Raw genomic sequence first — 27693 nt, forward strand, 5'->3', positions numbered from 1 at the left:
CACACACACACACACACACACACACATTTATACATATATAAGCTGTCTCTCAGACAACACTGGAAAACTCAACTTCCATATAGTCTACTAATGCTAACCTCCTCAGAAAGAATCCTAAGAATTATAGAGGCTTAGAATCATAGACTCATTTATTATAGCATTTGTGAGACATTGGAAACAATGGGTACATTTCTAAAACATGGTTTAAAAAAATATTGAGTGAAAAAAAGGCAAGTTGCATAAACGATGTCAGCAGTCTAACATTTATGCAAATAAAAATCAAACAATTCTATACATATTCTGTGGGCACACGTATAAGTATATAATAATATATATAAATGGTTAACTCTGGCGGTGGAGAGCAGGTCTGGGTTACTGGTGACATGGTACAAGGGGATTTTAACTATATATATTGTTCTGATTTTTAATGGAAAATAGTCATGTATTATGTTATTTTCAAAAATTTTATTTATGCATAAGAAAAAGGCAGGAAACAAGAATGCCGCATGTAAATGGCTAGTTCTGGGTGGTAGGATTATGGGCCTCCCCTCTTATTTTCCTTTACCCTTCCTGTATGCTAGATGAACACAGTGAGGAGATGGCTGGCCTGAAGTGAGTGAGGGTGACAGCGCTGAGAAATGGTGTGTGAGAAACAGGCAGGGCTCCGTTTGAATACTATTCCCTTTTCCCCATTCCAGATATTTTTATGAGCTCCTAGGGTAGGCCTAGATCTGTGTCTGGTGGTGGGGAATACAGACAGCTGTCTGTATCTGCAGGTTCCACATCCGTGGATTCAACTGACCACGGATAGAAAATATTCAGAAAAGAAAAATTCCAGAAAGTTCCAAAAAGCAAAACTTGAATACAGCTTGCAGACAGCAACTAGTTATTGTATTTGCAACTATTTACGTAGCATGCACCCTGCGTTAGGTATTATAAGTAATCTAGGGATGATTTAAAGTATGCAGGAGGATGTGCAAATACTACAGCATTTTAGATAAGGGACTTGAGCATCTGCAGATTTTGGTATTGGCAGGGGTCTTGGAACCAATCCTTCCTCCCCACCTTGTGGATACCGAAGGACAAGGATGACTGTGCTAGGTTGTGTAACATTCGCACCTTCCCTTAAGGAGCTAATTAGGAGTTAAGGAGATGAAACTTACCCAGGAAGTTAATAACAAACTGTCACTTTTGTAGAAATCCACAGAAGGAGTCTCAAGGGTTAGGGGTGATTAGAAGGATTTCCTGGAGGAATTAGGGCCCTAAGTGGGCCCGAAAAATAAGTTTGGTTCATAGAAGCCAGAGGCATCTGTTTTGCCATAAATAGACCCTATGATAGAAATCCTAATGGGTTATATTGATAGTAAGAGAGAGAAAGGAGAAAGATTGGATTCAGACCATAAAAAAGACCAGCACTTCCATAGCCCTTGCTCTGTGCCATGCACATTGTAAGCCCTTGACACGTATTAACCCTGCTATGTGTACGTGTCGTTTCTGTTATCATCAGGTAGGGAAACAGGGGCTCCGGGAGAAGAGACTTGTGCCAGGGCACACAAATGGGAAGTCGCAGGACAAAGTTCACACCCAGGCACCTGGCAGCAGAGCCTGTGTGCTTTTAACCACTGTGCTACACTGCCTTTCCGTCTGTTGTTGTGAAGATCAGAATTCTGCATCATGTCCCACTTTCCTTTTGCTTCTATGACGGTTACTGTTATGTAAGACTGCCGGCGTTCATTCCTTCCTTCCATAAATATGTATTTTGTTGAGTGCCCACTACAGATGAGACATTATTCTAGAGTGGGAAACAAGGTAGACAAGGCCACTATCGTGTTTATATTGGAGCTTATATTCTAGAGCACCTTTGTCTGATGGAACTTTCTGTGACAATGGAAATGTTTAGTAGTCCGCATTATCCAAAACGGTAGCCAGCAGACACATGTAGCTACTGAACCCTTGTCGTTAGTGTGACTGAGGGGCTTATTTTTTATCTAATTTAATTTAAATTTAAGTAGCCACATGTGGCTGTTGGCTGCCATAGTAGACAGTGCAGTTCTACACGTGTGTGTGTGTGTGTGTGTGTGTGTGTGTGTGTGTAGCGTGGGGAAATGACAGATAATATCCACATTAACCAAAAAAGAATAAGATCATTTCAGAAAGTATTAAATGCTTTGAAGAGAATGATTCAGAGCTCACAGAGTGCTGGGAAGGGGGCCTGCTATTTTAGCTCAGATGATGCAGAAGGAACTCCCTGAGGATGTGGCACCATATGAGCTGAGAGCAGAATGAGGAGGAGGAGGCGGCAGCCATATCCATGTGAAAACCCAGGGGAAGAACATTCTGGGCAGAGGAAAGAGCCCAAGCAAAGATCTAAAGACAGAAGTGAGCTTGGCACGTGCAAGAGATGGGTAGAAGGCTAGAGAATGAGGGGAGAGGCAGGAGGAGAGGTTGGAGAGCAGTAGGCAGGTAGGGAGTCAGACCATGTGGGGCCCCAGGCTGTGGTAGGAGTTAACATTTTCTCCTAAGTGCAACGGGCAGCCAGTGAGGGGTGTTAACAACTCACGGAGCCATTTCCCCGGCAGGTAGGAGTGGTGAGCGAATGGGTAGATCTGCCCACCCCCTGGTCCACGAGTCCTGGCTGCTGAGGGTTAGCTAAGAGTCTCTGTAGGCTCTCTTTGTTCCTTAGGCTCCAGGAGAATGCTGAGGTGTAGGCTGAGGCAGGGGAGGTCTCCCCTGACTGAAGTGTGTCAAAGGGCCCTTGGAGCCCAGGGAGCCCCATTATTGACTTGGGGGCGTGGTCAATGAACAGCGGAGGTAGTATGATCAGTAGCTGGGGATACAGGCCTTGGCATGTAACAAATCTAGGTAATAATCCTGCCTGAATGTCGTCATCTGTCAAAGGGGATAATAATCGTGCCTCGCTTCTTTAGGTAAAGATTCAATGAGACGGTGTGTGTAAGTTGCCTATCCCGATGCCTGGCACACAGGAAGCACTCATTACATGTCAGCCACTATTGTATGGGGAGTGGGAAAGTGTGAAAGCAGGAGTGTGGGGAGTTGCCTGCTAGCCCCTGGGGGAAACTGCTGGGCCCTCTGTGTCACTTTGGCTCTCTCTTTCCAGGGTCACTTCCCTCCAAGGGCCATTCAGATCACGCAGAAGAAGCCCGCTTGGAGGGCAGAGCGCGAGATCCAGTCCCTCTGTAACCTCCTGCAGGTTCTGGATAGTTACCGGAACTACTCGGAGCCCCTGCAGATGCTCCTGGCCAAGGTCATGCGCTTTGAACGGTCAGTGAGGGGCACATCCCTTGGCCCCTGGGCTGGGGCTGGGCTGGGCAGGGCAAGAAGGGCCCGGCTGCAAAGGCCACGGCGGGTCTACCAGCCCCTCTGCGGGGTGTCAGCCGTGCGAAACCTTCTGTCACTTCACCTTGGTGCTCACCATTATGACTGCAGCCCACTGTGTCTCAGCCATTCATTGAGAATCTACCCAGAATTAAGGAGTCACTGAGTCTGGAGAGGACCTGGTTGGAACCTCAGAAAGGATCTAGTCTAATTCCCTCATTTTTCAGATGAGGAAACTGAGGCTCGGGGGGGGAATAAGTCATCCTAGTTCACCCAGAAAATAAGTAGCAGAGCCGAGACTCAAATCCAGGCCCTAAAAGCCAGAAGGGATCACAGATGAGGTACTACATCCAGGTAGGAACAACTAGGGCAAGAGTCTGTGAACTTGGATGAGAAAAAATATTATATCTGTATTTTCGTTAACCTCTGAAATTTATAGTTTCCTTCAGTCATGAATGTAGGTAACAAACCACTGCATACTATTTATTTATTTGGCTGTGTCAGGTCTTAGTTGTGGCATGCAGGGTCTTTCGTTGCAGCGTGCAGGCTTCCCTCTAGTTGTGGCATGCGGGTTTAGTTGCCCTGTGGCATGTGGGATCTTAGTTCCCTGACCAGGGATCGAACCCGCATCCCCTGCATTGGGAGGTGGATTCTTAACCACTGGACCACCTGGGAAGTCCCTGTATAATTTTTTTATAAATAAAAAAATACAGGTATTATAACATATTCAAGTTGCTGCAGATTTCTCAAAAGATAATTTATATTTATCACATCTTTGAAATGATGGTAGTTATTAGATCTGCTGCTGGCTCTTGTTTTTCAGTGCCTTAATAAAGAGGCACATATATTGCTATATCACAAACTTGGTTTTTTCTTAACTGTAATTCTAATGTATATTAGTTTATACATTTAAAACATTGTTCTGTGAAACCTTCACCAGATTGTCAACTGGTCCATGACACACACAGAAAGGGACCTTGTAAATCCCTTGTAGTAGAGAAGCCCAAGAGGTACATGTGAAAATAGTTATTTCCAGGACATTTCAGTGGCCTCAGGGGGGCAGCCTAGCAGAATATTTGAGGTAAGACCTGTCTTGAAATCTAAGATGTAAGGTCACTATAGGTTTGTGCCCTATCTTCCTTCATAGCGGTCACAGTCTAAGACATAACCACAACTAACTACGGATTGCAGACGACTCTTTATGACCCACGCAGGGTCTGTTTCACAAGTAATAAGCCAGGAGGAGGTAACCTTCCAGCTAGCTTGGCCAAGGGAGTTTCACAGAAGAGGTGGCATTTGAACAGGTAGATTTGACAAGTGGAGGTGTAGACGGGACATTCCAGGCAGAGGGAACCATCTGCTTTGTTCTAGCCCAGTAAAGAAGAGAGGGAGTCACTGCTGTCTGCTTTTTTTTTGTGGCCTCTCCCGTTGCGGAGCACAGGCTCCGGACGCGCAGGCTCAGTGGCCACGGCTCACGGGCCCTGCCGCTCCACGGCATGTGGGATCTTCCCGGACCGGGGCACGAACCCGTGTCCCCTGCATCGGCAGGCGGACTCTCAACCACCGCGTCACCAGGGAAGCCCCCACTGCTCTCTTAAAGTAAGATTCTATAGCAGGCAGAATGGCGTCACAGAAAGAAAAAGAGTCACAGGCTTAGAAGCTCTGGAATTTAATGCCCCATCTGCTGTGTGACCTCAGGCAAGCCACTTAACCTTTCTGAGCCTAGTATCCCCATGAGTGATATAAAGATAATAGTATGAATTTTACAGGCTTTTTGTGAACATCAGGAGGTGGTAATTGTTAAAGCCCTCCGCTAGTTGCTGATTACTATTTCTGGGACTGGGAATTAGCAGATTAGATAGAATTCTTCCACTCGCAAGCGACAGAAAACCCAGCCTAAGGGAATTCATTGGTGGCTCATGTATCTGAAAGTCCTGGGATAGTTCTCCAGCTTCAGGCTCAGCTGGATTCAGGGGCTCAGTGTCACCAGGACCCACGTTTGTGTCTGTCTCTCTCCATCTCTTGGCACTTCATTTGCATAAGCAGCTTATGCAGATGCAAATGCAAAGGAGAGTCTCTGTCTGAGACTCTCCCTTCATGGTGGCAAGCTGGCTGCTACAGCCACAGCTCCAAACTTCTAGCTTTCCAGGTTCAGTCCATTGGGAAGGAGAAAATACCTCTTCCCAGTCAAGTCAGAGCCTTGGGATTAGTTCTTTCTGAGCCAGGGTGATCTCATTTGAATCACCAGTGGGTTAGTGATGTTCTAATTGTCTAAGAGTCAAGAAAAGGTGTTTCCCCCAAGTAAAATCAGGGTGCAGTTGGTGGAAAAAGTGACCAGGTGCTTGGCAGAGAAAACAACAGATATCTGCTGTATGAGATATCTCTTCACTCCCAAAATGTAGGTTATGGTCTCTGAGGGTCTACCCTGGAATGAAGGCTGGCCTGTGCTCTCTTGTCCCCGAAGTGTTACTTCCTGGCTGAATATGCTTGCCTTCTCCCATCTAGTCATTGTCACCTGGGCTGTGGCCTCTTTCCTCTGTTGATAAAGCCTCTGGTTTGTACATTGTCCTGTCTGATGGAGCTTACTGTTCTTTCTTTGAATATGCCAGGCCTCCAGCCATCTCTGTGCTTTTGGACATGGTGGTCCCTCTGCCTACGACACTCTTCCATCTCTCTGGCCACCTGGATGACTCTAGCCACCATCCTAGAGCCTTCTCTGGCCTTCCTAAACTGGGTTAAGTGCCCTTTCTCTCTGCTTCTGAATTAGCCTGTGCCTTACCTCTTTTAAAGCATTTTTAAACCTTATTTACTTCTTGTATTTGACCATAATTTTGAGAACAAAATTTGTATTTTTTATCACTACATCTGTTAGACACCATTGGTATTTGTCTAACTTATTGAATGAATGAAGTGAATAAATACTAAAAGAAGTGAGATCTGATTTGAACTTGCATTTGAAATACAGAAACTATCCTCCTCTGAGCTTAAGAACTGTTAGTTTGCTCTGAACCTGGGTACCTCTGCCCTAAAGGGTCCCAGCTGGATAGTGAGCTATTAGGGATCATAATAAGATCATTTATCCATCTCTTTCTACGTATGCTCATCTGCATTTTACAGACAAGAGTAACTGGGGCTCAGAGAGGGGATATGAGTTGCCTAGTGTCCCACAGCTAAGGGCAAAACCAGGATTTGGATCCTGGTCTCACTCTAAAGCCAGTGCTCATAATCATTTAGCTACTCATCCATTGCTTCCAGCATTTGTTCATTCATTTATTCAACAACTGCTCATTGCCTAAGCAGACTGACAAAGGCTCTGCTCTGCGGCAGCTTCCTCTAATGGAGGTGGGCGGCTGGACAAATGTTAGTGAAGGGGTCAAGCTTGGTGGGGATGGGGCTGGGCTGTTCTGAGGTCCCTTCTAGTCCCAGTCTGTGCTTTCATACTCCAGAGCAGAGAGCACGGCCCGTCCAGATCTCCTCCCCCTAGGGACCAGACCCTGTGTTGCTACCAGGTCAACTGGCCATGGTCTTTTCCCAGGTTTGGTCGCAGGCGTGTGATCGTCAGGAAGGGCCAGAGGGCCAACAGCTTTTATTTTATCTACCTGGGCACGGTGGCCGTGACCGAGGACGAAGATGGCAGCAGTGCCTTCCTGGACCCCCACCCGACGTTGCTGCAAAAGGGCAGCTGTTTTGGGGTAAGCACGGGGGACGGGTCTGCGTTCCTGGGGTGGGGTTCGGGGTGTGACAGGACTCCTGCTACAGCCTCTAGGCCAGGCCCAGTCCTGCCTTTCGCTCTGTGCAGTCACTGCGCTGTTGTGGGTCACAGAGCCCTTACCTGTCAAATGCTGATCGAGTTGGAGCCAGTGATGTCCAAGTCCCACCACTTCGTCTGTGATGTTTAAGGAGTATGTTCCCTCTATAACCCCCTAGAGGTGCAGTGACTCCTCAGCAAGGCCTCTCCAGCTTCCTTTCTCTGCCCTGGTCAAGCCAGTTGCCTCTTTTTCCACAGGCAGCATATTAAGAGGGAGGGGCGTGGGCCCATAGAAGCAGGGAGTGAGCAGGGGCACAGGACGGTCCAGGGAACCTGCAGTCTGGGGAGGAGAGATTTCTCAGGGGAGATGGAAGCAGGGAAGAGGTGGTCAGGGCTGCGGGCAGAACGCCAGGGGTGACCTCTCACTTGTCTTTGCCCCTGTCTACCCAACAGGAAATGGGCTTTCTAACTTCTTCAGTGAGGAGGGCCACCGTGGTCTGTATGGAAGAAACAGAGTTCTTGGTTGTTGACAGAGAGGATTTCCTTGCTAATAAACTGGACCAAGAAGTTAAAAAGGATGCTCAGCATCGGTTTGAATTTTTTAGGTAACTCCACCAGCATCTTCCCCCTGTGTGTCTATTAGGTGCCTTTGTCCTAGACCCAGTGGGGAACACTAGGTGCTGTTCTCTCTGCTTGGAATGCTCTTTGGTACCCACCTCCCACCCAACTTCTCCATCTAGCGAACTCCTAACATACCTTTAGGTCACAGTTCAAACATCCCTTTCTTATGGGATAGTAACAACAGGATAGCTAACATGCATTGAGCACTTGCTGGGCCAGGCAGGATGCTCAGCCCTTTGTACCACCCGTTATATCTAATCTCACATTCAACCCATGATGTTCTTTCTCTTTTTCTCCCCAGTTTACAATGAGGGAAGCAAGGCTCAGGATGGTGATGTATCCAGAATGCCTGACTCAGAGTCTCTGGGCTTCACCACCCTGCCTCACTAACCAAGCCCACCTACCCTCACTCCAGAATAGAGAGGGTGCCCCCTCAGTGCTTCTACCCTATGTTTCCGTAAAGCCCCATCCAAACTGTAATTCTTGAACATATAATACTTTCATTACAGTTTATTTGTGCCATCAGACAGTAAGTAGCACAGTGGCAAGGGCAGACCTGCCTTTTTCACCATCATCATCCCTGTGTTATCACAGTGCCAGGCACATGCAGGTGCTCATTTAATTATCTTTAGTTACTTGCCTTGAGGAAAAGAGTGAAAATCAAATGGAGCATCTGCACTGGCACTGAGAATACAGGTTGTAGGGTTGCAGGGCCATAGAGAAGCGTGTTGAGCAGAGGGGTGGGCTGGAACTGAGAGAAAGCCATCTGCATGAAGGGGCTGCAGCCCGAAAAGGGAGGGACTCGGTTCTGAAGGGAGGGGCAGTTCATTTTTTTATACAGTGGGAGAAAAATAGGACCGTGTTCTAATCCCAGCTCTTAGGCTTATCCACCATGGGACCCTAGATAGGTCACTTCACTTCTCTGGGCTTTAGTCTCCTGCACGGTAAAATGGGGATAACAATTCCTCTCTCCCGAGGTCATTGTAAGAATCAAATGAGGTGATTGTGGGAAGTGCGTGGCTCAGTCTTGGCCCAGGAGGTGCTCCTTCTGTGGTGGGCCTGCTTTCCTCCTGTGTTTCCAGACCCTTCTCCTCCTTGGGCATGGCACTGACCCTGTTCCCCTTTGATGCCCTGGACAGAACTCGGTGCTCCCTTGCCTAGGTTGAGGCCTGAATCACCCGAGGTCAGAGCTCATAATCTGTTGGAGCTGAGAAGATCTAAGATGATTTTTGTTGGCAGCCCTGCGGGGCCACCTGCGAGGGAAGGGAAGCCCATGATCAGCGGTGTATGAGGTTCAAGATCGCGGAAGGGGTGGTCACTGCCGGGTGGGCCTTTCACCACAGGGCACAAACAGGCCAAAAGAGGAAAGTCCAGACTTCCCCCATTCCCAGGCCCAGGGCTGAGGATTTGAAGCCAATAGGCTGGAGGAGACAGGGGTTGGAATGAGCTGCCCAAACCAAAGGTAGGGCCTGGACTGCTGGGCTGGGGGACAGGATAGCCAGTGAGCTGAAGTGAGGAACTCTTGGGTGCTCCTTGGAATGGGAGTAGCTCAGTGGTAACAAGGTTGGTGGGGGATTCAGCCAGGAGAAGCTCCTGGAGGGAGGAGCGGAAGTGAAAGAAGCAGAGCTCCAATCACCCAGGGTGCGTCTGAGGCGCAGTGCGGGGAGCAGCTGAAGGGCAGGGCCTTGAGAAGAGGGCAGGGGAGCAAAGGACAAGTGACAGGAGATCGGCTGCAGGCTAGGCTAGTGAGCAGGGTGGGCGTGAAATCTTCCACCTCAGGCCTTTGCAAGAGCAGGAGAACATATTCCTTTTCTGGAAATTGCTAAGTGCTGAGCCCCCTTGGTGACGGAGGGCGATGAAGTCTAACAGGCTTTTCCCCTCAGGAGGATGGATCTGTTTCACTCCTGGTCCGATGAGAAGCTCTGGAAGCTCGTAATCCTGGGGAAGATAGAGAAGTTCTCATACGGGCAGCTGATCTCAAAGGACTTTGTAGAATCGTCCTCCATTGTGTTTGTGTGTAAGGTAAGAGGTCTGGGGTTGGGTGGTGAAGCTGGGAAGAGCGTGCCTAATCTAATGTCCTGTAGTCAGGTGACCGGCAGAGCCCTGGCCTTCAACACGTCTTTTTCTGAGCGCCCACATCCTACTTAAAAAGGCAAAGGAGTGTCCATTGACAGGTGAATGGATAAAGATGTGGCACATATATACAGTGGAATATTACTCAGCCATAAAGAGAAACAAAACTGAGTTGTTTGTGGTGAGGTGGATGGACCTAGAGACTGTCATACAGAGTGAAGTCAGAAAGAGAAAAATAAATACCGTATGCTAACACATATATATGGAATCTAAAAAAAAAAAGATGAACCTAGGGACAGGACAGGAATAAAGAGGCAGATGTAGAGAATGGACTTGAAGACACAGGGAGGGGGAAGAGTAAGCTGGGACGAAGTGAGAGAGTGGCATGGACATATATACACTACCAAACGTAAAGTAGAGAGCTAGTGGGAAGCAGCTGCATAGCACAGGGAGATCAGCAGTGCTTTGTGACCACCTAGAGGGGTGGGATAGGGAGGGTGGGAGGGAGGGAGATGCAAGAGGGAGGGGATATGGGGTTATAGTATGCATATAGCTGATCCACTTTGTTATACAGCAGAAACGAACACACCATTGTAAAGCAATTATACTCCAATAAAGGTGTTAAAAAAAAAAAAAGACAAAGGACACACTTTGGCCTCCCTCCCTCAGAGGGTTGCTGTGAACGTTAAGATATAGCTGTTATATTACAAAGAGGGCAGGTGTGGGGAGGGTACCCCCTTCTTCAGCTCATATACATGTTTATTTACAAACAGGTACATATTTAAATTATGCATTTGGCTCTTGAATTTTAATGATGCCAAGTCACTTATTTATTTATTTATTATTTCTTTTTGGCTGCATTGGGTCTTCGTTGCTGCGCACGGGCTTTCTCTACTTGCAGCAAGTGGGGGCAACTCTTTGTTGCGGTGCGCGGGCTTCTCATTGCGGTGGCTTCTCTTGTTGTGGAGCACGGGCTCTAGGCGCGCGGGCTTCAGTAGCTGTGGCACTCGGGGTCAGTAGTTGTGGCTCGCAGGCTCTAGAGCGCAGGCTCAGTAGTTGTGGCGCACGGGCTTAGTTACTCCGTGGCATGTGGGATCTTCCCAGGCCAGGGCTCGAACCCGTGTCCCCTGCATTGGCAGGCGGATTCTTAACCACTGCGCCACCAGGGAAATTTCCAGATCACGTTTTATAATTATAATCTCTAAATTGTAAAAGTAATACGACCACATTATACAACTTTCCAGGAAGAGGGACAAATGAACTCATTACCACAGAATAGATTTCCAAAATTGAAATTGCTTAGCATCACCATTTTTATGACTCTTGGAACAAACTGCTTTTCACAAGGAGGGATCCACTTTCTCTAGCTCCCAGCATCACACAACTTTGCGAGTGCCACCAACCTCAGCCGTCATTCTTTCAAAAGTTTTAAAATTTAATATGTGGCAATTACTGCCTCACTGAGGATTTAACTTATGTTTTTTTCTGATTACTAGTGAGATTAATCATGTTTGTTTACTATCTGAATTTTGTGTTTTGTGAATTGCTTTATGTCCTTTGCCCCCTGCTCTGTAGGTTGATAATGAAAAGAAAAGTTAAGGAGGCTGATATTGTCATTATTCCCATTTTACAGAGGTGGAAAGGAAGGTTAGGTGGCTTGTTCAAGGTCACGCAGTTGATGAGGGGCAGAGGCAGGGTTCGACCCAGGTCTGTCTGACCCCAAAACTCTTCTTCCCAGAAGCTGGGACTTGGGATTTGAGTTGACCTTTCCATCAGTTGTTGACCCTGCTCACATCCTAAGTAGTTCATCATCATCACCAAGAGTCACTATTTTTTTGAGGCTCTTTGCTCCTGTGCTAGGAGTGCTACTAACATCATTAATCTTTTTTTGTTTATTTTGGAATAGGTAGTACTTCACGTGGTTCAAAATTCAAAACGTTCACAAGAGTGATGTCTCCCTCCCCTCTCTCTCTCCCAGAGTATCCCTCCCCAGGGACCACCACCAGCACCAGTTTCTATGTCTCTGTCCTCCACATGTTCTCCCTCTATACAGGCAAATGCGTGTGTATATGTTTTTTCCTTCTTTTTCATAAGTGGTGTTATCCTATACAGACTGTTCTGCACTTTGTTGTTTCATTTAAGAGTATTTCTGTAGGTTGTTCCATATCAGTACATAAGGAACTCATTCATTCTCTTTTACCACTCATGAGTATTTTACTGTATGGTTGTGCTTTATTTTTTTATATATTTATTGGCGTATAATTGCTTTACAATGTTGTGTTAGTTTCTGCTGTACAGCAAAATAAATCAGCTGCATGTATACATATATCCCCATATCCCCTCCCTCTTGTGTCTCCCTCCCACCCTCCCTATCCCACCCCTCTAGGTCATCACAAAGCATCGAGCTGATCTCCCTGTGCTATGAAGCAGCTTCCCACTAGCCATCCATTTTAAGTCTGGCAGTGTATATATGTCACTGCTACGCTCTCATTTTGTCCCCGCTTCCCCTTCCCCCTCAGTGTCCTCAAGACCATTCTCTACGTCTGCGTATTTATTCCTGCCCTGCCACTAGGTTCATCAGTACTGTTTTTTTAGATTCCATATGTATGGTTGTACTTTAACCGGCTCCCTAATTGATGGATATTTAGGTTATCTCAACGTTTGCTATTTCAAACAGTGCTTTGATGAATAACTGTGTACCTAGTACCATTCTATCATAAATCTTCACTGTAGCTCTACCAGGAAGATATTATTATTCCAAGTTTGCAGATGAAGAAGTTGAAGCTAAGATGCCTTAAGAAAGGCCACGTAGCTAGTAAGTGGCAGAGCCAGAATTCTGCCCCAAGACTCCCATATTTAATATCTCCTGTATACCTGTTGCCTACATGTTAAGCCACCACAGACATTTGCCAGGTTTTTGCCAAGATCATGGCACAGTGGCCTAGGCTCTGGAGGGATACAAAGGTGGAAAAGATTGGTTTTCTGGGGCTTCCCTGGTGGCACAGTGGTTAAGAATCTGCCTGCCAATGCAGGGGACACGGTTCGAGCCCTGGTCCGGGAAGATCCCACATGCCACGGAGCAGTTAGCCCGTGCACCACAACTACTGAGCCTGTGCTCTAGAGCCCGCGAGCCACAATTACTGAGCCCGAGTGCCACAACTACTGAAGCCCGCGCGCCTAGAGCCTGTGCTCTGCAACAGGAGAAGCCACCGCAATGAGAAGCCCATGCACCGCAACAAAGAGTAGTCCCCGCTTGCCGCAACTAGAGGAAAGCCCATGCGCAGCAACGAAGACCCAACGCAGCCAAAAATAAAATAAATTTATATATTAAAAAAAAAAGAAAATATTGGTTCTCTCTCCTTATATATCTTCTCTACTAGATTCTGAGTGTAGACAAAGTTGTCAATGCCGACTACCAAGTGATTAGTACAAACTCTGTGAATTACAAGAATTCAGGATGGGGAACTCTCGAAAGGCTGAAGGCTCCAAAGAGGGCTTCCTGGAGGACGTGAGGTGGGAGATGAGCATTGAAGTATTGGGCCCTTAGACAAAAGTAGGGGGCAAGATTGGTTGTGTGCTGGAGCTGGCTCTTCCTGGCCTGAGAGAGCTGATTGTTAAGTTCTCAGGAATTTTGCAAGTCAGTACACATGATAATTATTAAAAATTAAATTATATAAACCTACAATTAACTATTGAAAACAAGGGTAATAACTACTGAAAAACTTATCATTTCCTGGATTTATTGCATTTTACTATTATCTATGCTCTTGAAGTTACTTTTGCCCATCGTATCCATATGGTGGAAATCTCTACCATTGTGCACATCTCTTCTCAGTTCCACGTGCAGTGACTTCCCATTGGTAGCTGAAAATCGACCATGGTGGGAATATGTACACACACAGTGGAAATAGGCAGACGCTCTAAGTCAGGTCTTGATTTATGGCTTTGCTGATTGTCTTAAGAAAGCTATAGAGAAAATGTTTATAATGCAGATTAAATTTCAGAGTGGACTGGGTCTGTAGCCATTACATTGTAAAGAGCAGAAAATTAAGGAAATGTTTTCCAGTATTTAAAAATGACTCATCATAGATTCATCATAGAAGTTGTATAATTGATGAACAGGTGAAGTTCTGATAGACATAGTGTTAAAGCTAAAAGAGGTTTTAATTTAATGAATATAATTTATAAGAGGGTGAGAAATAGTTTACCAGTAGAGTACAAGTCAGACTTAATAATATTAAATTTATAGATTGGGATGCAAATTCATTTGTCAAATTATGGTTGAACTGTGACTATAGACTAGCCACTGATATGAGTTCAGCCAAAGTCAATAAAAGCATTCTGTGAGAATCGATTGGCTATATGGAATTTCCAATAAGACTGTGGTATATTTTATTATTATTTATAAATTGTGTGTAACATACCGTTCATAACAGTAAAATGTATAGATGTGCATACATTTTACCCAAGAGCCGGTTGTTTCAGCATCACCAGGGATGTGTTTGTGTTGTGATTTTTGGGTTCAGTCCCAGAGAACAGTCAAGTCTAGCTAATGCAAGCAGGAAGGGATTTACTGCGGGATGTTAAATGGCTAACAGATTTACTGGTGAGGGGAGACCTGAAGAAACAGGCTCGACTGAAAATGACTCCCAAACGACTCCAAATCAGAGTTCAGAACTGGACTGTCACTGGTGCTGCTGCTTCTGCCAAGTTCAGGAAGCCACCGTCTCCACTAGCAAAGTGGATGTCCCCCAGTTCCAAAACCAAGCCTTGCCCAGGTGTACTGGATTGGTGGAACCCAAATCACATCCAGAGCCTTAGCTTCAAGGTACCTTGGGAAATGTAGTGTTTGGTTTCCAGCCTCTACACACTAACACTAAAAGGGGATTGGATGCACAGGATCTGACCCAGAGGAGGGCGAGGATGAGGATGAGGCCCTTGCCAGTGGAGGGGGGAAGAGTTTGATAAGTTTGGAGAATCCTGATGGTCATGTGAGGAGAGGTGGGAGAAAGCCTAGAAGAGAAACTGGTGGTGGAGAGCCCTGAAGGCCAACCTGAATAATTGGCCATTCTTTCTCCCCCTGATATCTGCTTCCTCTTTCCTAAAATATTGGGGTGATTGCCTCCAAAGCCAAGAATGCCATGTGTCTGCAAATTTAACTCTAAGCTCTTTTGATACTGTATAACCAGAAAAGATGGGGGAGATGAGCAGTAAGGGATATAAATTCAAGACTTTCTTTACTCAGTATGATGGTTACATCCTGACCAGCAGAATGTTCTTAATCTGGTTTAGCCTTCATTTCTTTATCTGTAAAATGGGACTGTGTGCTTACTTCATAAAGTCTGTGAGGATGAGATTAGCTCAGCACATGCTCACTCACCTCAGTCACCCTCTGACCCAGTGGTTCTCAAAGTGTTGTCACTGGACCAGCAGCGACACCTGGGAACTCATTAGAAATGCAAATTCTCGGGCCCACCCAAGAGCTATTAAACCCAAAACTCTGGGAGAAGGGGCTCAGTAATCTGTGTTCTGACAACACTGACATCTGCTTCTGGGTGGTTCTGATGTGCACTAAAGCTGGAGGACCCCTGATCTAAGGGAAGAGTTTTCAAATTTTGGTAAGCATGGCAGAGTCCTGCCTCACCCCAGAAATTCTGCTTCATTAACTCTGGAAATCTGCATCTGAATAAGCATCACAGGTGATTTCTAATGCTTGAACTTCATTCTGAGAAAAATAATACAGATGTCACAAAGTGACAGCAGGTAGAGAGCCTCTTGCCTAGCAGATGAGTTGGTTTATCCCTTGTAGTGTTTTGCTAAAACCTGATTTAATTGTTAATGCGAAGATTCTATATAAAAGTTCTGATTTCTGGCTTCTTTTGAATATTCAGAAGATCAGGCTATGTTCTGGTGTGGCTCCTCTGGCTGGAGTTGAAGTTCACCTGCCACCTCTAAAGGGACTGCTCTTTTTTTCTCATTTTAATTTCCCGCCTGACCAGCTGCTTAAATGTTCATCTGCTAAAAACAGTTGTCCCGACTCCTGTAGTTTACTGATATTGCCACTAGAGGGAGAAATCAGCATCGGGTGGCTGTGCGTCCTTGGGGTCACGGCAAAGTTGGAGAACATGATTTCTGCTAGCATTGCAAACATAATTAATGCCCATAATCAACTCATTTTGAACAGTTTATCACTTGGGACCACATGGTGAAATTGTTTTTTCCACAGATACAGATGCGATTAAAGACACTTGAGAGTCTTTCCAGAGAGAACTGCTCATGTGTGTTTCTCCAGTACCTGCAGTTCCTGGTGGATAAATGTTTGTTGAATGAATGTTGAAAAAAGCTCCTAGCACAATGCCTGGAATATAATAAGGGCTTATTAAATGTTTTATCTCTTCTTCTCCTTCCTGTTCAGCAGTAATCTATCTTGAACCTTAACCCTTTATAATGTGTCTTTTAGAATTCCTACTTAAAAAGATTAAGATTTTATAAAGTATGAAATGCATAAGAAAAATGACGTATATTTCTTGCCTCTCAGATTAGAAAATATTAAAAGGGTTGTGAAAACCCAGTTGTCAATGTACTACAAGGATGTATTACAACAGGTTCTGTTATGCACTGTTGGACAGAGTGTAAACTTATCTAACATTTCCAGGGGCTTCCCTGGTGGCTCAGTGGTTAAGAATCCGCCTGCCTAATGCAGGGGACACAGGTTCGAGCCCTGGTCCAGGAAGATTCCACATGCCACGGAGCAACTAAGCCCGTGCACCACAACTACTGAGCCCACGTGCTGCAACTACTGAAGCCCGCGTGCCTAGAGCCCATGCTCTGCAACAAGAGAAGCCACCGCAATGAGAAGCCCGCACACCACAGCGAAGAGTAGCCCCTGCTCACCACAACTAGAGAAAGCCCACATGTAGCAATGAAGACCCAATGCACCAAAAAATAAATAAATAAAATAAGTAAATTTATTAAAAAAAAACAACTTATCTAACATTTCTGGAGGGCTGTTTGGAAATATGTATCAAAATTTAAAACATGCATAATACCTTTAGGAATGAATCCCAAGGAGATAGTCAAGCATAGGTATTATATTAGGATAAACTGGATTAAGCCACAATTATTTTTAAAATCCTCAGATCTCAGTGGATTGACAAAGTATATTCCTTCCTCCCACTACCTGATCATAGCAGGTCAGCAGGAAGCCTTACTCCTCATGGTCACTCAGGGACCCAGGTCACATGGAGACATGGGCCCTTCTTGACCCATGATTCAATGATCAATAGAACAGGAGAAGGTAATATTGAGAGTCAAGTGATGGCTTTTATTTATTTATTTATTTAGGCCTAGCTGAGCGGCTTGCAGGATCTTAGTTCCCCAACCAGGGATCGAACCCGGGGCCCCCGCAGTGAGAGCATGAAGTCCTAACCACTGGACCACCAGGGAATTCCCTGGCTTTTAAAGTTTCTACCCAGGATTATCACAAGTCACTTTGCTAAGGAAATTGGCCAGAGTGGTAAGAAGGCCATGCCTAATTCAAAGGGTAGAAAAGTATAATCCTGCCATGTGCCTGGAAGGAGAACTCAAGTACTTGCCTTAATGACCACTACGGGCATTAAGATGTAAGTACAAGGTTATCAGTTAAAAGTTGCTGTCCACTGCAGGTCACAGTATTAATAGTCTAGAATTAAGCAATCTAGTGCTAGAACAGCTGTCCTAGGAAGTCATCAAGAACCCAGACCCCTTCTAGCTTCTCCCTTCATCGTCCACAGTTTATGGCTTTCATCCTAATGGCGACAGTATGGCTGTTCCACCTCCAGCCATCACATCTGAGTTTCAGGCAGAAGGTAGTGGGAAGGATAACCATAGCTTTCCTTGGAGATTTATCCATCAGTCTTCCACTTATATCTCATTAGCCAGAATTGAGTCACTGCCAACCCCACTGTAGGAGAGTTTGGGAAGGTGGTGAGTTTTTTTAAACTGGAGATTTTGTTGTCCTGAACGAAATCAGAGTTATATATAATACTGGCAAATTAGAAACAACTAAATATTAATCTTCAAAACTGTTTTCTTGAGGTGTAACATATATGCAATAAGGACCTCAAATCTAAACTTTTACAGCTTGATGAATTTTTACATATGTATACCCCTGTGTAAGCATCACCCAAATCAAGATCGAGAACATTTTCAGTACCTCAGAGGCTCCCTTATGTCCTTTCCTAGACAAAATGCCCCCCCCACAGGTAACCACTCTTCTGACTTCTGTCACCACAGATTACTTTTGCCTATTCTTTAACTTTGTGTAAATGGAATCGTATCGTATGTGCTCCTTGTGTCTGACTTCTTTTGCTTAACTGAATATTTATTTTTAATTTTATGTAAATTATGGCGTACATAGAATAATATGCAATCATTAAAAACAATAGCATAGAACCATATTCCTTGGCATAAAAAGATGTCCTTGATATATTATTGAGCTTTTAAAAAGGTTACAAGAGTCTGTTTTACATAAAATGACTTATTTATGAAAAATTGTATTTATACATCTTATATGCTTAGGGAGAAGAGTTTGAAATAACATTCACCAAAGTGTTACCTTTGTTATTTCTGGGTGTTAGGATTAACATAGTTTTAACTTTCTCTATGTTCTTCTTTGTTTGATTTGAATATTTTTTAAACTTTTAGTTTTGGAATGATTTTAAATTTACGGAAAATTTGCAAGAACAGTACAAAGAATTCATGTATAACCCTAACCTGGCTTCAACAATTACTAACATTTTGCCACATTTGCTTCTATATATATGTATATATTTTTCCTGCCTGAATCATTTGAGAGTTAAGTATCATTCATCATATTCATTTACCCCTATATACTTAAGTGATTATTTTCTAAGATCAGAAATTAACCACAGAATAATTTTTGAAATCTAGGAATTTAACATTGATATAATATATAATCTATAGTCCATAGTCAGTTTCACCAATTGTCCCAATAACATCCTCAATGGTGATTTTTTGTTTTTTTAGTTCTCAGGCCTCCTTAGGTATTTGAATTTTTTATGATGAGTAGATAACATTTTCATTTTTAAAAAGCACCTGAAACCACTTGCATTAAGCAAGTAAAACAAAAGAGAGCTTATCTTCAAAGCCCAGCCTACCTGGAGCTGGGGTTGACCCTTCTGCTCGTGTCTCTTGACTGTCCAGGGCAGCTGTGAAGTGCTGCAGTTGATAGACCTGGCGACCTCACCCTTCTACCACAAGTGGATCTGGCAGCACCTACAGCTGATAGACGACAGACCTCCAAACACCCACCTCAAGGGTAAGCCGACATCCACATCCGGCAGCCCGCAGCACGGCAGGGGGCGCCTGATCCTGTGGGTTCTCAGTGCCTGGTCCACAAAATCTTAGAAATCTAGAGCTGGAAAGGCCTGGCAGGATAGACATCCTTCTTCTACCAGCTGTGGAAACCTGGTCCACATGGCCCTCCGAGGTGAGGCTCCTGCCCACCCCTGCAGCCAATTTCAGCCTTTCCCCTTTGCTTCAGGTTCTCACAGGGAGAGGGGTGGAAAAAAGAGAGCTTGGAGCTAGACAGAGCCAGGTTTGAATACCACTGATTAGCAGGGTGATTTGGGTGAGTACTCAAGCCTCTGGGCCTGGTGCCTTGGGGTCTGTCGCTGGTGTCGTGGTTAAGAGCATAGGCCCAGGGCCAAGCTATGATTGAATTCAGGGTCCTTCTCTTACTAGCTGTGTGGATACTGGACAAGTGATTCCATGTCCCTGCACACCGATGCCCTCAGAGTGTGTAAAATATGACTCATGGTCCCTGCCTCATAGGCTTGTTATAAAATTAAGCAAATGAATATATAATGCTCTTAGAACATTACCTAGATGCATTAGTATATAGTAGATGTTCACTCTCATCATCACGCAGGTTACTAGGAGCGCTGAATCAGATCATGTGTGCACAGGGCCTGGGAGGTGCTCAGCAAATTTCAGCTCTCTTCTCATGTCAATTCTTTTTTTCTCTCTTTTCCATTGCTAATCCACCAGAGAAAAAGCCTCATCCCACACATTTTCCCCCCCCATTTTTTTTTTTTTTTTACTGTGGCAAAATACACATAATGTAAAATTTACTATCTTAACCATTTTTAAGCACACAGTTCAGTGGTATTAAATATATTCTTTTTCTTACCTGCCTTCTTTTGGACTATTTTGTATGATGCCATTTCCTTTTCTCTGTTGGCTTATTAGCTCTAACTCTTTGTCCTTTTATTTTAGTGGTTGCTTTATAGTTTGTTGAACATACCTTTAACTTATCACAGGCTACCTTCACATGATATTATGCCACTTCACATACAGGATCAGAACCTTACGACAATATACTTCCATTTCTCCCTTCTCAGATTTTGCGCTATTGTCAAATATTCTACCTTCACATATGTTAAAAACCTTACAATACACAGTTGTCACTTTTGCTTTAAACAATTATCTTTTAAATATATTTAAATAATAAGAACAAAAGTATTTTATATTTACCTATGTGGTATCATTCCTGATGTTCTTCATGCCTTTGTATAGGTCCAGATTTCCATTGTACAATTTCCTTCTGCCCAAAGTATTTCCTTTAACATTTCTTTCAGCTTTTCTATGTCTAAAAATGATTTTGTCTTAATTTTTAAAAGAAATTTTTTGTTGGGTATAGAATTCAAGGTTAACAGGGTTTTTGTTTGTTTGTTTGTTTTTGCTCAATATTTTAAAGATTTGCATTAAAGTCTGTCTTCTGGCTTGCATTGTTTTCAATAAGAAGTCTGCCAACCTTCTTATCTTTGTATAACCTCTTTGCATAACTTTGTATATCCTTTGTACGTAATAATGCCTTTTTGCTATGGCTGTTCTCTTTTCTTCCAGTTTTATTGAAATATAATTGACATACAGCACTGTGTAAGGTTAAGGTATACAGCATAATGATTTGACTTAAATACATCATGAAATGATTACCACAATAAGTTTAGTGAACATCCATCATTTCACATAGATACAAAAGAAAAAAAATTTTTTTTTCTTGTGATAGCTCTCAGGATTTACTCTCTTAATAGCTTTCGTATATAACATACAGCAGGGTTAATTATATTAATCATGTTGTACATTACATCTCTATTACTTAGTATTTATCTTATAAGTAGATGTTTGTACCTTTTTAAAAATTTTTATTGATTTATTTTTGGCTGCGTTGGGTCTTTATTGCTGCCCATGGGCTTCCTCTAGTTGTGGCAAGCGGGGGCTCCTCTTCGGTGCGGTGTGTGGGCTTCTCATTGCGGTGGCTTCTCTTGTTGCAGAGAATGGGCTCTAGGCATGTGGGCTTCAGTAGTTGTGGCACGTGGGCTCAGTAGTTATGGCTCACAGGATCTAGAGCACTGGCTCAGTAGCTGTGGCGCACGGGCTTAGTTGCTCTGCGGCATGTGGGGTCTTCCCGGACCAGGGCTTGAACCCATGTCCCCTGCATTGGCAGGTGGATTCTTAATCACTGTGCCACCAGGGAAGCCCCAGATGTTTGTACCTTTTGACCACCTTCATCCAATTCCCCCTCTGCCCTACCCCCTGCCTCTGGTAACCACAAATCTGATCTCTTTTTCTATGAGCTTGTTTATTTTTGAAGGGTAATTGACCCACGACACTATGTTAGTTCCTGGTGCACAACATAGTGATTCGATATTTCTGTACATGGTAGAGTGATCACCACTGCCTTGCCCTGGTTGGTTTAAAATTTTTCTCTTTATCAGTAGTTTTAAGGAATTTGGTCACACTGTGCCTTCACAAAATTTTTGTCATGTTTCTGTGCTTGGGGTTCATTTAATTTTTTGGATCTTTGGGTTTATATTTTTCATCAGATTTGGAATGTTTTGACCATTAAAAAATTTTTTTTTCTATCTTTCCTTCTTTCGCCTCCACTTTGAGGACTCCAGTTACATGTATATTGGACTGCTTGAAGTTGTTTCACTGATGCTCTATTAATTTTTTGTTGTTGTCTTTTTTCTCTCATTTTTGATCATTTTTATTGCTGTGTCTCCAAGTTCAGTAGTCTTTCTTCTGCATTGTCTAATCTGCTATTAATCCCATCCATGTATTTTTCATTTCAGACCTTGCAGTTTTCATAGCTAAAAGTTTGATTTGGGTCTTTTTTTTTTTCTTAAATAATTTCCATGTCTCTGCTTAATATACACACAATTTCCTCTTTGGAATACAATTATAATAGCTATTTTAATGTCCTTGAATACTAATTCTGTTATCTCTGTCATTTCTGGGTCAGTTTCAGTTTATTGTTTTTTTCTCTTTATATGGTTCATATTTTCCTACTTCTTTGCATGGTTGGTAAGTTTTCACAGAATGCTAGAAACTGTGAATTTTGGGTGCTACATATTTTAAAATTCCTGTAAATATTTTTGAGATTTGTTCTGGGATGCAGGTAAGTTACTTGGAAATATTTTGATCTTTTAAAGACTAGCATTTAGGCTTTGGTAGGTAAGATCAGAGCAGTGTTTAATCTAGAGCTAATTTTGCCCCATTCATGAGACAAAGCCATTCTGAATATTCCACAGGTGTCCATGACTTGTGAGCCTTTCTATTCTAGCTGTTGAGAACAGGAACTATTTCTGGTCCTGTGTGAACTCTGATTATTTATCCCTCTAAACATTTTGGGTGGTTCTTTCCCCAGCCTTGGGTAGCATTTTTGTATCTATTACTGCGTAACAAATTATCCCAAAACTTAGTGACTTGAAACAATATTTATTATCTCTCAGTTTCTTTGGGTCAGAAATCTGAGCATGGCTTAGCCAGCTGCCTCTGGCTCAAGTTCTGTCGTGAGGTTGCAGCTGTCTGCCAGGGTTGTGGTCTCATCTGAAGACTCACTTGAGAGGGACCCACTTCCAAGTTCACTTACGTGGCTATTTCCAAACCTTGGTCCCTCACCTTGTGGGTGTCTCTACAGAGCTGTTTTATGACACGGCAGCTTGCTTCCCCAGGAGTGAGAGAGAGCAACACAGAGTATACCCAAGGCAGAAGCCTTTTAAACCTAGCCTCAAAAGTGATATCCCATCACTTCTGCTATATTCTATTTATTAGCATCAAATCCAGCCCACACTTAACGGGAGGATAGTACACAAATGTGTGGCCATCAGGAGGTGGGAATCACTGAGGGCCATCTTAGTGGCTGCCTAACCACTGGTGGTTTCCTAACATCATTCATGTATTGCTCAGTACTCAGCTGAGACCAAAGGGGACCCTCGGAAGATCTTCAGAGTTCTCTCTTTGTGCAACTTTCTCCTTTCTGGGACTCTGCTCTGTGAACTCCAGCTGCCTTGTCTTCCCTGGACTCACTTCTGTCTCATTAATTCAGAGAGATTGCTGGGCTCCTCCTGGGTTTCCCTTTCCGGCACCATTGCCCAGAAGGTCTCCAGGTGGTCGGCTGGGGCAAGAGTAGGGCTCAGCCCATTTGTTTTCTATCTTGCAGGGATAATGGTTCTTCATGGCATGATGCCCAGTGTCATGAAAGCCACGTTTTTCATGTATTTAGCCCAGTATTTTATTAGTTTCAGGTGGGAGAGTAGTCCCTGTTACTCTGTTTGGCTGGAAGCAGAAGTCTAGATCTATGGTTCTTAATAGCTGAGTTTTATTCTCTTGTATGGATATACCACAATTAAACCAATTACCTTTTACAGATATTTTGGATTATTTCCAATTTTTTGCTATTACCCTACTGTGGTGAATTTCCTGGTGTGTTTATCTTTGCATACTTGTGCACAGAAACATATTGGATAAATTCTTAGAATTACTGGATCAAGTATTTGGTCCAGTGTGTACTGGCTACGCACATTTAAAATGTTGATAAGTATTGCTAAGATGCCTTCTAAATAGGTTGTACTTAGGGCTTTTTTATATATGCTTTGTTTTTCTAGGCCTACTCCTTGTGTAGTTCGAGTTTATTTCTATTAACATTAATTTTAATACTAACACTGGAGAGGTATTTTTTTTTTTTTTTTTTGGTCATGCTGCACAGCTTGTGGGATCTCCATTCCCCGACCAGGGGTTGTACCCAGGCCACGGCAGTGAGAGCCCAGGATCCTAACCACTAGGCCACCAGGGAACTCCCAGAAGATCTATTTTTTAAATCAATATCATTAAGGTTTCATTTTCATACAATAAAAGATACACACTTAAAGTGTGTAGTTCAATGAATTTTAACAAATTTACATCTGTTGTAACCACCACAGTCAAGTTATAGAACATTTCCATCACCCCCAGAAATTCCCTTATGCCCCTTCCCAGTCAATCCCTATCCTTCACCCCTGGCCCTGGGCAACCACCGATCTGCTTTCCATCACTATAGGTTACGTTTGTCTTTCCTAGGGTTTCATGTAAATGGAGTCCTATAGTATGTACTCTTTTGTATCTGGTTCCTTTCACTCAGCATAGTGTTTCTCAGTGGTATTCTCTTCGAGATCTTTTTATTTTTTAAAAAAATTTATTTTATTTATTTTTTTGGGGGGGTTGCGTTGGGTCTTCATTGCTGTGCGCAGGCTTTCTCTAGTTGCAGTGAGCAGGGGCTACTCATTGCGGTGGCTTCTCTTGTTGCGGAGCACAGGCTCTAGGTGCATGGCTTCAGTAGTTGTGGCGCATGGGCTTCAGTAGTTGTGGCACATGGGCTTCAGTAGTTGTGGCTCACGGGCTCTAGAGCGCAGACTCAGTAGTTGTGGCTCGTGGGCTTAGTTGCTCTGTGGCATGTGGGATCTTCCCGGACCAGGGCTTGAACCCGTGTCCCCTGCATTGGCAGGCGGATTCTTAACCACTGCGCCACCAGGGAAGCCCCATGTTGGAGATCTTTTTATTAATGCTCACAGAGGACCTATTATGTTCCAGGCACTGTGTTAGGCATAGCACATACTTTATCTGTAATGCTTACAATAGTCCTAGGAGGATTCCAAGAGATTGAGACTTGTCCAAGGTTCTATGGCTGGTCACCCATTTATTTTTTATTGCTCCTCCTGCCCCCAGTCCCAGTTTGAAAGCCCAGATAAATGTGATCTGTTAATGGAAAGACATGAGCTTTGAATCAGAAACACCTGAGTTCAAATACAAGCTTCAGCCCTTTCCTGGGTGTTAAACTCTGCTTCTCATTTTCTCTCTTACATTAGGCTAATGACATTTGTCTAGATGTAATGGATGTAAAGGCTCTCGGTCAGGACCTGGCACAGAGGGACAACAGTGGAAGCCACAGTGTTTTTCTTTCCTGTTTTTCTTAATTCCCCTGTGCATCAGACTAGCCACACAGGAGATTGTGATATACCTCCAGACACCGCCAGCACAACCCTCATGTATGCAAAGACCCATTAATGGGTTTTCCTGTGCTTTCTCTAATAGATCTGTCTCCTGTGGAGAGATTTAAGGAATTCCAGATCAGGTCATATCCTGTACAGGATTTTAGTTTTCTGAAACTTCTGCATCTCCGGAAAGCCCAGGAGCAACAGGGATCCAGCTTCAGTAGGAAGATTAAAACCTCTGGAAGTACTCTCCCAAAGACTTTGGGCCCAAAGATCAAGTAAGCTTTGCCCTTGACAGATAGAAGGGTCCAGGTTCTGGTTGAAAAGGGGGATATAACTTACAGGGCAGAATGTCAGGGATGCTGGGGAGGGGGCGGAGGTAGCAATCACAGCTTGACCCCAAAGGTTGGGATGTGTGCAGAAGGCAGCCTCCAGAGGTCCTCTAGGTTTGATATGGGGACTGCCTTCCCTGCCTCCAGCTCACAGGGCCTCTTTAGGGGGTGGCTGCTTCCTTTTTCAGGGAACCCATCTGAAGAAGAAGGGGCAGGACACAGTTTTTGGTGATGACATTCTGTTTGTATATCACTGGGCCTTTTTGACCCTGAGCTTCTTTTTTTAAACCTCTTTATTGGAGTATAATTGCTTTACAATGGTGTGTTGGTTTCTGCTGTATAACAAAGTGAATCAGCTATACATACACATACATACCCATATCTCCTTGACTCTGAGCTTCTTAAGGAAAGTCTGCTCATTTAAGGGAGGCAGTAGATAAGTGCTTTGGAGTCAGTCCAATCTGGGTTTGAATACTGGCTTGGCCACTTATTTTAGCTCTGTGTCCCTGTGCAAGGGACTTGACCTCTCTAAGCCTCAGTTTCCTGGTCTGTAGCTAACAGCATCTAAGTCTCAGTTTGTTGTAAACCAGCAAATGATAATTATAGCTAACACTTATGGAAATGACTCTGTGCCTGGTACTGGATTATCTAATTTAATTCTCCCAACAACCCTACAAGGTAAGTACTGCTATTATCACTCACATCTTTCAGGTGAGAAAACCAAGGTACAGGGAGAGATTAAGTTACTTATTCAAGGTCACACAGATAGAAAGTGGCAGAGTCAGGATTCAAACCTGAGCAGCTTGTTAGTGCTCAGTCTTGCTATCTGGTATGATGGTCGTGACAGAAACAAGGTGGATGCACAATGAAGGCTGTGCTTTTTGCCTTTCCTGGAGAGGAAGGGACACTCAGTGGGCACTGGCCTAGAGGCAGCTCAGTGCCTGCCCCTTCATTACATATGAAGTAAAAATATCATACTAATAATGGCATCAGTGTCACAATCTCCCTGGTGCCCCCGGGGAATCCTTTGCCTGTTAACATTTCCAGCCTGCTTACCTCCATAATGAGCACCCTGTGGTTTCTTTGTTCTTTTTACCTCTGATGGATACTCTTTCCAAAGGATCCAGTGTTTGAAATCCCAATCCTAGTTCTTCTGAAGGTAGAGATGGAACAGACTTAGTTTCTCTACTGTAAATAGTGAGGAAAAAGAGGACAGGCTGTCCCCACAGTAAAAAATAAAAGACATATGCTGGGCATGTCCTGGGAGGCAAGAATGGAAGCCTACCTTGTGTACATGTTGGGTGAGTTCAGCTATGCTCTCAGCTAATGAATAATCCTTTCCCTGCCTCTAATCCAGATAGCATACTTTGTCTCTTCCTTCTACCTAGCCTGAGACCAAAGAAAGCACAACAGGGTTGCCTGTGTAAAAATCACTCCAATGTGAACAAAGTACCGAGTCTACAGATCACTCAGGGAAACCCGTTTTTGTGAACAAACAAATGAAGCCATCTCTTCTCTGCCTGCCTCTCAAGAAGAGCCCCAACCTCCGCTGTGTCCCCAGGGGGACAGAGCTTACTCTTTCTCAAACTAGTCTTTCTATTTTTAGACAGCTCTGACTTAGAAATCCCTTCCTTGTGCTGAGCATTAAGTCAGCCAGCCTGGACTTCTCACCCATCAGGCCTGGCTCACGTGCATGCCTTCTTCCTATTAAACCTCTCCAAATCCTGACAGTTTTCTCACCACCTGGGAGAAGGGAGGGGCGATCTCAATTGAATGGGGGCTGCTTATCCAGGGCTTCATGAACTGGCTGTGTTACAAATGAGTTCTCTTTAACAAGGTGTCAAATTTCAGATCCAGGTGTCCTCATTTCATCGAGTGTCCCATGATTGATACGAAGTATGGTGATCTCCCCAAGGAGGCTGCAGTGGGGGCCTACGTGAAGATTCACACCGTGGAGCAAGGAGAAATCTTGGTAAGTGTGCAGAGAACCTTGTTCACAATAGAGTGTGTAACATGAAGGGCTGGGGGTGCTAAGTAATGAGAGTAAATGTTTAAAATCATCCTGTTCTAAATTCGGTGATATTAAGGAATATTGTTTGATTTTTTTAAGATATGATAATGGTATCGTGGTTATGTTTTTTAAAGAGTCCTTATGGGACTTCCCTGGTGGTCCAGTGGTTAAGACTCCGCACTTCCGTTGCAGGGGACATGGGTTCTATCCCTGGTTGGGGAACTGAGATCCCACGTGCCACGCAGGGCAGCCATAAAT

General features: G+C 44.1%; 1 protein-coding gene across 2 annotated transcripts in view; it reads left to right on the forward strand.

Annotated features, from left to right (window-relative positions):
* CNBD2 (cyclic nucleotide binding domain containing 2) overlaps nucleotides 1-27693 on the forward strand; it is a 72938-nt gene that overhangs the window by 21039 nt on the left and 24206 nt on the right. For both annotated transcript variants that reach the window (XM_022592528.3, XM_089896832.1), the window contains 7 exons: nucleotides 3119-3282; nucleotides 6872-7028; nucleotides 7538-7689; nucleotides 9589-9727; nucleotides 18983-19097; nucleotides 25193-25370; nucleotides 27276-27396. In XM_022592528.3, coding sequence (XP_022448236.1) covers nucleotides 3119-3282; nucleotides 6872-7028; nucleotides 7538-7689; nucleotides 9589-9727; nucleotides 18983-19097; nucleotides 25193-25370; nucleotides 27276-27396 — 1026 coding nt within the window. The remainder of the gene's footprint in view (nucleotides 1-3118; nucleotides 3283-6871; nucleotides 7029-7537; nucleotides 7690-9588; nucleotides 9728-18982; nucleotides 19098-25192; nucleotides 25371-27275; nucleotides 27397-27693) is intronic.

The sequence above is a fragment of the Delphinapterus leucas genome, chromosome 15 (assembly GCF_059928025.1).
Source record: "Delphinapterus leucas isolate spDelLeu-1000000601 "Yukka" chromosome 15, BTC_Dleu_Yukka2, whole genome shotgun sequence".
Taxonomy (NCBI): domain Eukaryota; kingdom Metazoa; phylum Chordata; class Mammalia; order Artiodactyla; family Monodontidae; genus Delphinapterus; species Delphinapterus leucas.